General features: G+C 54.2%; 1 protein-coding gene across 2 annotated transcripts in view; it reads left to right on the forward strand.

The window, feature by feature from the left end:
* The window catches only part of LOC144605169 (MAP kinase-activated protein kinase 2), a 65,715-nt gene that overhangs the window by 46,963 nt on the left and 8,460 nt on the right, over window positions 1-10,292 (forward strand). Inside the window, exons 5-9 of one of the 2 annotated variants that reach the window (XM_078420247.1) lie at window positions 3,357-3,483; window positions 5,962-6,037; window positions 7,295-7,419; window positions 8,802-8,887; window positions 10,152-10,232. In XM_078420247.1, coding sequence (XP_078276373.1) covers window positions 3,357-3,483; window positions 5,962-6,037; window positions 7,295-7,419; window positions 8,802-8,887; window positions 10,152-10,232 — 495 coding nt within the window. The remainder of the gene's footprint in view (window positions 1-3,356; window positions 3,484-5,961; window positions 6,038-7,294; window positions 7,420-8,801; window positions 8,888-10,151; window positions 10,233-10,292) is intronic. The other variant, XM_078420248.1, reaches the window with a different exon arrangement.

Consider the following 10,292-nt stretch of genomic DNA (forward strand, 5'->3'; position numbering starts at 1 on the left):
TGGAGTAACTCAGCGGGTCAGGCAGCATCTGTGGAGAGGAGGGATGGGTGACATCTCGGGCTGGAGGAAGGGTCTCGACCTGAACGACGCGTAGTTAACACGTTAGCGAGATGCGTCGCGGCACAGTTTGGGAACAGCTCCATCCGAGACCGCATGAAATTGCAGTGAAATGTGGGAACAGCCCAGACCATCACACAAACCAACGTCCGTTCCATTGCCTCCATCTACACCTCACGCTGCCTGGTGTATCTGTACACTGTGGACGGCCCGATTGTAAGCATGTGTTGTCTTTCCGCTGACTGGATAGCACGCAACAAGAAAGTTTTTCACTGTACCTCGGTACACGGGACGATATACTGATGTGAAATGGGCTGAGTGTGGTTGGTGTAAAGCAGCATCTATCTGCAGTTCTGCATTCCTGCATCCTGCACTGTTCGACGTTCTATTTCCACATTGACCGACTTGCACGGTTGTGATTTGCTAACCACTTGTTCGTCTTGAGCAAGATTTTAGTTTTGGTCCAGACGTTTCACTGCGGTGCTGATAGTGCAACCCAGCCTGGCGGGTGTGAAGTGCCGCTGGGGGGCAAGTCTCGGCCTTTCCATTTCACAGCTGATTGGCAAACTCTGCCACAGCAATGACCCAGCGTTACACATCAGTGGCACGGTGGCGCAGCGGTAGAGTTGCTGCCTTACAGCGAATGCAGCGCCGGAGACTCAGGTTCGATCCTGACTACGGGTGCCGTCTGTACGGAGTTTGTACGTTCTCCCCGTGACCTGCGTGGGTTTTCTCCGAGATCTTCGGTTTCCTCCCACACTCCAAAGACGTGCAGGTTTGTAGGTTAATTGACTGGGTGTGTGTGGGACTCACAGAATTCTGTGAGTCCCAATGTCCCTAGTGTGTGTAGGATAGTGTTAATGTGCGGGGATCACTGGGCGGCACGGACTTGGTGGGGCCGAAGGGCCTGTTTCTGCTCTGTATCTCTAAATCTAAATCTAAATCTAAATCGAGGGGCCGGCCTCCAGCACACGAGCAACAATCCACTCTGCAGCCAGTAGCTCAACACCACCACCACCTCCACGACCCCCACCACCATCACCACCACCTCCACCACCTCCCCCACCACCACCTCCACCACCACCACCTCCACCACCACCACCTCCACGACCCCCACCACCATCACCACCACCTCCACCACCTCCCCCACCACCACCTCCACCACCACCACCTCCACGACCCCCACCACCATCACCACCACCTCCACCACCTCCCCCACCACCACCTCCACCACCACCACCTCCACCACCACCACCTCCACGACCCCCACCACCATCACCACCACCTCCACCACCTCCCCCACCACCACCTCCACGACCCCCACCACCACCCCCACCACCTCCATCACCAACACCACCCCCACCTCCATCCCCACCACCTCCCCCACCATCACCTCCACGACCCCCACCACCACCCCCACCACCTCCATCACCACCACCACCCCCACCTCCATCCCCACCACCTCCACGACCACCACCACCACCACCTCCATCACCACCACCTCCATCACCACCACCTCCATCACCACCACCTCCATCACCACCACCTCCATCACCACCACCTCCATCACCACCACCTCCATCACCACCACCTCCATCACCACCACCTCCATCACCACCACCTCCACCACCACCACCACCCCACCTCCATCACCACCACCTCCATCACCACCACCTCCATCACCACCACCTCCCCCACCTCCATCACCCCCACCTCCATCACCCCCACCTCCATCACCCCCACCTCCATTACCACCACCTCCATCACCACCACCTCCATCACCACCACCTCCCCCACCTCCATCACCCCCACCTCCATCACCCCCACCTCCATCACCCCCACCTCCATCACCACCACCTCCACCACCACCATCACCACCACCACCACCACCACCTCCATCACCCCCACCTCCATCACCCCCACCTCCATCACCCCCACCTCCATCACCCCCACCTCCATCACCACCACCTCCATCACCACCACCTCCACCACCACCATCAGCACCACCTCCATCACCACCACCTCCATCACCCCCACCTCCATCACCCCCACCACCACCTCCACGACCACCACCACCTCCATCACCCCCACCTCCATCACCACCACCTCCACCACCACCACCTCCACCACCACCACCTCCACCACCACCACCACCACCACCTCCCCCACCACCACCTCCATCACCACCACCTCCACCACCACCACCTCCACCACCACCACCTCCATCACCCCCACCTCCATCACCCCCACCACCACCACCTCCATCACCACCACCTCCATCACCCCCACCTCCATCACCCCCACCACCACCACCTCCATCACCACCACCTCCATCACCACCACCTCCATCACCCCCACCTCCATCACCACCACCACCACCTCCATCACCACCACCTCCACCACCTCCATCACCACCACCTCCATCACCACCACCTCCAACACCACCACCTCCATCACCCCCAGCACCACCACCTCCATCACCCCCAGCACCACCACCTCCATCACCACCACCTCCACCACCTCCATCACCACCACCTCCATCACCACCACCTCCACCATCACCCCCACCACCACCCCCACCCCCACCCCCACCCCCACCCCCACCCCCACCACCTCCATCACCACCACCTCCACCATCACCCCCACCACCATCACCACCATCACCACCACAGATTCACCACCCTCTGACTAAAGAAATTCCTCCTCATCTCCTTCCTAAAGGAACGTCAATAATAGACAATAGGTGCAGGAGTAGGCCATTCGGCCCTTCGAGCCAGCACCACCATTCACTGTGATCATGGCTGATCATCCATAATCAGTACCCGTTCCTGCCTTCTCCCCATACCCCCTGACTCCGCTATCTTTAAGAGCTCTATCTAACTCTCTCTTGAAAGCATCCAGTGAATTGGCCTCCACTGACTTCTGTGGCAGAGAATTCCACAGATTCACAACTCTCTGGGTGAAAAGGTTTTTCCTCATCTCCGTTCTAAATGGCCTACCCCTTATTCTTAAACTGTGACCCCTGGTTCTGGACTCCCCCAACATTGGGAACATGTTTCCTGCCTCTAGCGTGTCCAACCCCTTAATAATCTTATCTGTTTCAATAAGATCCCCTCTCACCCTTCTAAATCCCAGCGTATACAAACCTAGTCGCTCCAGTCTATCAACAACGACCTGTTATTCTGAAGCCGTGCCTTGTGGTCCTGGAGTTCAGGCACTTGGAGCAAGAAACGCCTGGAATTTTAACGTTTTTCTCAGTTATGTTTTACGTTAAAATGAAATTGTCTTTGTCTTTTCAGCCGGAGAATTTGCTGTACACCTTCAAACGCCCCAACGCAGTCCTGAAACTAACGGACTTCGGCTTTGCCAAAGAAACCACCAGTTTTAACTCACTGGCCACGCCTTGCTACACTCCGTATTATGTGGGTAGGTTCACCGATCTGCCTCAGCCACGCGGGCAACATGCAACACGCTACACGCAACACGCTACACGCAACTGTACCAGGATTTAGTTTTTATTTAGTTTAGAGATACAGAGCGGAATCAGGCCCCTCGGCCCACCGGGTCGGCGCTGCCCAGCGATCCCCGCACACTAACACAACACGCACTAGGGACAATTATTACATTTTACCAAGCCAATTAACACACAAACCTGCACGTCTTTGGAGTGTGGGAGGAAACCGGAGCACCCGGAGAAAACCCACGCAGGTCACGGGGAGAACGTACAAACTCCGTACAGACAGCGCCCGTGGTCGGGATCGAACCCGGGTCTCCGGCGCTGCATTTGCTGTAAGGCGGCAACTCTACCGCTGTGCGACCGTGCCGCCCGATTTACGAGGATGTTGCCAGGTCTAGAGGGTGTGAGCTACAGGGAGAGGTTGTGCAAACTGGGTCTCTATTCCTTGGAGCGCAGGAGGATGAGGGGTGATCTTATAGAGATGTACAAAATCATGAGAGGAATAGATTGGGTAGACGCACAGAGTCTCTTGCCCAGAGTAGGGGAATCGAGGACCAGAGGACACATGCTCAAGGTGAAGGGGAAAAGATTTAATAGGAATCTTTGGGGTAACTTTTCCACACAGCGGGTGGTGGGTGTATGGAACGAGCTGCCAGAGGAGGTAGTTGAGGCAGGGACTATCCCATCGTTTAAGAAACAGTTAGACAGGAACATGAATAACTGAAGAAAAAGGACGGGCGAAGTTTCGGGTCGGAACCCTTCTCCTGACTGAAGACACGACCCAAAACGTCACCGAACCATGTTCTCCACAGATGCTGCCTGACCTGCTGAGTTACTCCAGCACTCTGTGAAACGTCACCTATCCATGTTCCCCAGAGATGCTGCCTGACCCGCTGAGTTACTCCAGCACTGTGTCTATCTTTGGTATAAAGCAGCACCTGCAGTTCCTTGTTTCTGCCTGATCCAGGCAGCGTTCTGGTAAACCTCTCCTGCAGTCGTTCCAAAGACTCACATCCTTCCAGTAACGGGGCGATCTCCAATTGCTTGCAACACTCCACACTCGGCCCACCGGGTTAGGATGTAATGATTGTGTAATGCCATACCAATGATAAATAAAGCATTAAACAAACACGGAACATGATGAGAGAATATGTTTGGAGGGAGATGAGAGAGATCAGAGGGGTTTCAGGGGTTTCTGAGGTTTGGTAACGGTCTTTATGCAGCCAGTGTTCTTTTGCAGTGAATTGTGGACCCAGCCCAGACCATCTCACAACCCAACCTCCCTCCCACTGACTCCATCTACACCTCACGCTGCCTCGGCAAGGCCAGCAGCATCATCAAGGACCAGTCTCACCCCGGCCACTCCCTCTTCTCCCCTCTCCCATCGGGCAAGAGGTACAGAAGTGTGAGAACGCACACCTCCAGATTCAGGGACAGTTTCTTCCCGGCTGTTATCAGGCAACTGAACCGTCCTCCCACAACCAGAGAGCAGTGCTGAACTACTATCTACCTCATTGGTGACCCTCGGACTCTCCTTGATCGGACTTTGCTGGCTTTACCTCGCACTAAACGTTATTCCCTTGTCCTGGATCTGTACAGTGTAAATGGCTCGATTGTAATCATGTATTGTCTTTCCGCTGACTGGTTAGCACGCAACACAAGTTCAGTTCAGTTTAGTTGAGTTTATTGTCACGTGTACTGAGGTACGATGAGAAGCTTTTGTTGCATGCTAACCAGTCAGCGGAAAGACAAAACAAGAATAGTCCGAGGGTCACCAATGAGGTAGATTGTAGTTCAGGGCTGCTCTGTTCTCACTGTACCTCGCTCGGTACACGTGACAATAAACTGAACTGTTGTGCTGATTTGTAAGTGAATGGGTGTGGGGAGTGGGGTGGGGGGGGCAAGGATGGATTGCAAGAAATGGCAGTGGGTCGGACATGAGGATCTTCAAGGGAAGCAGACATTGCAATTACACACCGAGGTTAAAGACAAGGAGGCAGTTGTCAGTTTATCAGCCAGTCACGATCGCCCACAAGGCTCAACTTAAGAGAAACCTCTGCCCCCTTCACTAATGTGTTTGCCGATCATGATTAGTGTTGTTGAGTCTGCAAGATAACCAATCTATTATGACCGCAATCTGCTGACATTGATCAGAGTCGACAAGATGCTGAAACGGCAACGCTCTCTGGCAACGCGCTCTGGCAACACGCTCTGGCAACGCGATCTGGCAACGCGCTCTGGCAGCTGGCTCTGGCAACTGGCTCTGGCAACGCGATCTGGCAACTGGCTCTGGCAACGCGATCTGGCAACTGGCTCTGGCAACGCGCTCTGACAACTGGCTCTGGCAACGCGCTCTGGCAACTGGCTCTGGCTGACGGGCTTGTTTCCGCGCTGTATCGCTCTGTGACTCCATGGCTGTTACATCTTCTCTCTCTCTGTCTTCACAGCTCCGGAGGTCCTGGGACCAGAGAAGTACGACAAGTCGTGTGACATGTGGTCGCTGGGGGTGATTATGTACATTCTGTGAGTCCCACACACACACCCTGTCCCCACAGGGCACTGACACAGTTACACAGAGCCCCCAGCAGGTCCCCCTTTGTCCTCCCCCCCCCTCCCCATAGTCAGGATGGGCCCCGGGTCCCTGGCGCTACGAGGCCGCGACTCTACCCACTGCCCCACCGTGCCGCCCCTCAACCTCCCCTGGTTTGGTTTAGTTTAGTTTTGGAGACACAGCGCGGAGACAGGCCCTTCGGCCCAGCGAGTCCGTGCTGACCATCGACCGCCCCCTACACTAGCACTACACTAACGTACGTCCCTGGGAACCGCTGCAGTACATCGAGCGCGCTGGCCGACCCGACCTTGGACAATGGCGACAATAATGTTGGTGCCCGCGTGTGTAATATATGCAATGTGGGTTTCACTGCGCAGTTGCAGACGTGCCAAATAAACCCACCAGCGACAATCTGCTGGAGCCCAGTGCCCTGTACAATCTGCTGGAGCCCAGTGCCCTGTACACCTGCACGTGTCTGCATTGGCTGCCTTTAGCCTGTGCACTGCGAGATAGTTCAGCACTGCACAGAAGAAGGGTCTCGACCCGAAACATCACCTATCCATGTTCTCCACAGATGCTGCCTGACCCGCTGAGTTACTCCAGCACTCTGTGTCTAGCTGCCACCTGTTGTTAGCCAAAGGCTTTGACTTGACCAAGTCTAAAGCTGGACCATTGAGACGTGTTTGGGACAAAGATGGGATATTGTGGAATGGGATTGGGGGATTGGGGAGGGGGGGGCTTCCCATCCCATCCCATTCCCATCCCATTCCCATCCCCATCCCATCCCATCGCCATTCCATCCAATCCCATCACATCCCATCCCATCCCATCCCATCCCATCCCATCTCCCACAGGGAGTCTAGAATAGAGTCCATGATAGACACACAGAGTGCTGGAGTAACTCAGCGGGTCAGGCAGCATCTGTGGAGAGAAGGAATGGGTGACGTTTCTTCAGTCTGAAGAAGGATCTCGACCCGAAACGTCCCCCGTTCCTTCTCTCCAGAGATGCTGCCTGACCCGCTGAGTTACTCCAGCATTGTGTGTGTGTGTGTGTGTGTGTGTGTGTGTGTGTGTGTGTGTGTGTGTGTGTGTGTGTGTGTGTGTGTGTGTGTGTGTGTGTGTGTGTGTGTGTGTGTGTCTTGTGTGTAAAGCAGAATCTGCAGTAGCTTCCAGCTGTGTGCGTGTGTGTGTGTGTGACATTCTGTCTCTCCGGCTTGTGATCCATTCAGGTTGTGTGGATACCCTCCGTTCTACTCCAACCACGGGCTGGCCATTTCCCCGGGAATGAAGAGGCGAATCCGAATGGGACAGTATGAATTCCCAAACCCGGAATGGTCGGAGGTGTCGGAGGAAGGTAAACGTGGGCCCCACAACCTCTGCCCCAACCTGGGTTACACCATCATCACCAGAGGGCCGGGCACCATCGGGAGATCAACGCTGGGCAGCACTGGAGGATTGTCCATCAGTGCGAGTGTCAGGGGTTATGGGGAGGAGGCAGGAGACCCTGGTTAGGGGGGAGAGATAGACCAGCCATGATTAAACGGCAGAATAGACTCGATGGGCCGAATGGCCTAATTTACTCCTATCACTAATGACCTTATGATGAAGGATGATCTTATAGAGGTGTATAAAAACATGAGAGGAATAGATCGGGAAGATGCACAGAGTCTCTTGCCCAGAGTTGGGGAATCGAGGACCAGAGGACACAGGTTCAAGGTGAAGGGGAAAAGATTTAATAGGAATCTGAGGGGTAACTTTTTCACGCAAAGGGTGGTGGGTGTATGGAACGAGCTGCCAGGGGAGGTGGTTGTGGCTGTGGGACTATCCCAACGTTTAAGAAACAGTTAGACAGGTTTCAAGAGAGAGTTAGATTTAGCTCTCAGGGCTTAAACAATCAAGGGATTTGGGAGAAAGCAGGAACGGGGGTACTGGTTTCAAATGGGCGGCACGGTGGCGCAGCGGTAGAGTTGCTGCCTTACAGTGAATGCAGCGCCGGAGACTCAGGTTCGATCCTGACTACGGGCGCCGTCTGTACGGAGTTTGTACGTTCTCCCCGTGACCTGCGTGGGTTTTCTCCGAGATCTTCGGTTTCCTCCCACACTCCAAAGACGTCAAGTCAAGTCAAATCAATTTTATTTGTATAGCACATTTAAACACAACCCATGTTGACCAAAGTGCTGTACATCAGTGCAGGTACTAAAAAAAGAACATACAATAGCACACAAACCTACAGGTTAATTGGCTGGGCAAATGTAAAAATTGTCCCTAGTGTGTGTGTAGGATAGTGTTAGTGTGCGGGGATCGCTGGGCGGCACGGACCCGGTGGGCCGAAGGGCCTGTTTCTGCGCTGTATCTCTAAAAAAGTTCGGTCATGATCGTATTGAATGGCGGTGCTGGCTCGAGGGGCCGAATGGCCTCCTGCTGCACCTATTTTTAACTTTAAAAATATAACACCGATTCCAATGAAACTTCTTCCATCAGCACCAAAGGGATGACGGTGAGTAAGGTGGGGCTTGAAACTGCCGTGCTGTTGTGTAACGTTTTTGCTGTAGTTCAGGAACAAACAAACAAACAAACAAACAAACAAACGAGAGTGTTAGTGTATGGATAGATAGATAGATAGATGAGAGCAGTACAGCTCAGGTGTGTGGGGGTGTCCAGCCCCCTGCCCGGGGCAGTGGGAGGGGGTGAACCCGGACGCATGTCTGACTGCCATGGTGTTTGTGTGTCTTGCAGCCAAGCAGCTGATCCGCCACCTTCTGAAGACAGAACCGACACAACGCATGACAATCATGGAATTCATGAACCACCCGTGGATTAATGTACGTACCCCAGTCCCCGACACTCTCGGCTGGCAGCCCCCCCCCTCGAAATATCACCCCCACGCCCGCCCCCCGCATCCACGCCTTGTTGGTCAGCAGGTCATACGTGTGTGAGAAGGAACTGCAGGTGTTGGTTTAAACCAAAGATACATGCAAAAAGCTGGAGTAACTCAGCGGGTCATTCGGCCCCTCACCTGACATCAGTCTGAAGAAGGGTCTCGACCCGAAACGTCACCCATCCCTTCTCTCCAGAGATGCTGCCTGACCTGCTGAGTTACTCCAGCACTTTGTGTCTATCTAAGATCATGTGATAGGAGCAGAATTAGGCCTTTCGGCCCATCAAGTCTGCTCCGCCATTCAAGCATCGAAACATAGGTGCAGGAGTAGGCCAATTGGCCCTTCGAGCCAGCACCGCCATTCAATGTGATCGTGGCTGATCAACCCAAATCAGTACCCCGTTCCTGCTTTCTCCCCATATCCCATGATTCTGTTAGAGCTGTATCTGACTCTGGAATATATACAGTGAACAGCTGATCATGGCTGGTCGATCTCTCCCTCCTAACCCCATTCTCCTGCCTTCTCCTCATAACCCCTGACACCGCACTACTCAAGAGTTTATCTATCTCCGCCTTAGAAATATCAATTGTCTTGGCCTCCACAGCCGTCTGTGGCAAAGAATCCCACAGATTCACCGCCCTCTGACTGTGAAGGTACAACGTGTCACGCAGTGTGGAAACAGGCCCTTCGGCCCATTTTTGCCCACAGCGGCCAACATGTCCCAGCTACACTCGTCCCACCTGCCCGTGTTTGGCCCATATCCCTCCAAACCTGTCCTATCCATGTACCTGTCCAACTGTTTCTTAAACGTTGGGATAGTCCCAGCCTGAACTCCCTCCTCCGGCAGCTCGTTCCACACACCCACCACCCTCTGTATGGAAAGGTCCCTAGTAAATCGTTTGATCTTCGCCTTGAGCCTGTGTCCTCTGGTCCCCGATTCCCCTACTCTGGGCAGGAGACAGTGTGCGTCTAGCCGATCTGTTCCTCTGGTGACTTGTTTGTCTTTGTGGGTGTTGCTGGCTTCACTCTGGGCAGGAGACAGTGTGCGTCTAGCCGATCTGTTCCTCTGGTGACTTGTTTGTCTTTGTGGGTGTTGCTGGCTTCACTCTGGGCAGGAGACAGTGTGCGTCTAGCCGATCTGTTCCTCTGGTGACTTGTTTGTCTTTGTGGGTGTTGCTGGCTTCACTCTGGTGTTTGTGTTCTTCAGCAGTCGATGCAAGTGCCACAGACTCCTCTTCACACCAGCCGAGTCCTGAAGGAAGAGCAGGATCTATGGGAGGATGTGAAGGTAGCGTGGATCGCACACTTTCCCCAACGGCACCATATATATATATATTTATTTATTTTT

The sequence above is a fragment of the Rhinoraja longicauda genome, chromosome 24 (genome assembly GCF_053455715.1).
Source record: "Rhinoraja longicauda isolate Sanriku21f chromosome 24, sRhiLon1.1, whole genome shotgun sequence".
Classification (NCBI taxonomy): Eukaryota; Metazoa; Chordata; class Chondrichthyes; order Rajiformes; family Arhynchobatidae; genus Rhinoraja; species Rhinoraja longicauda.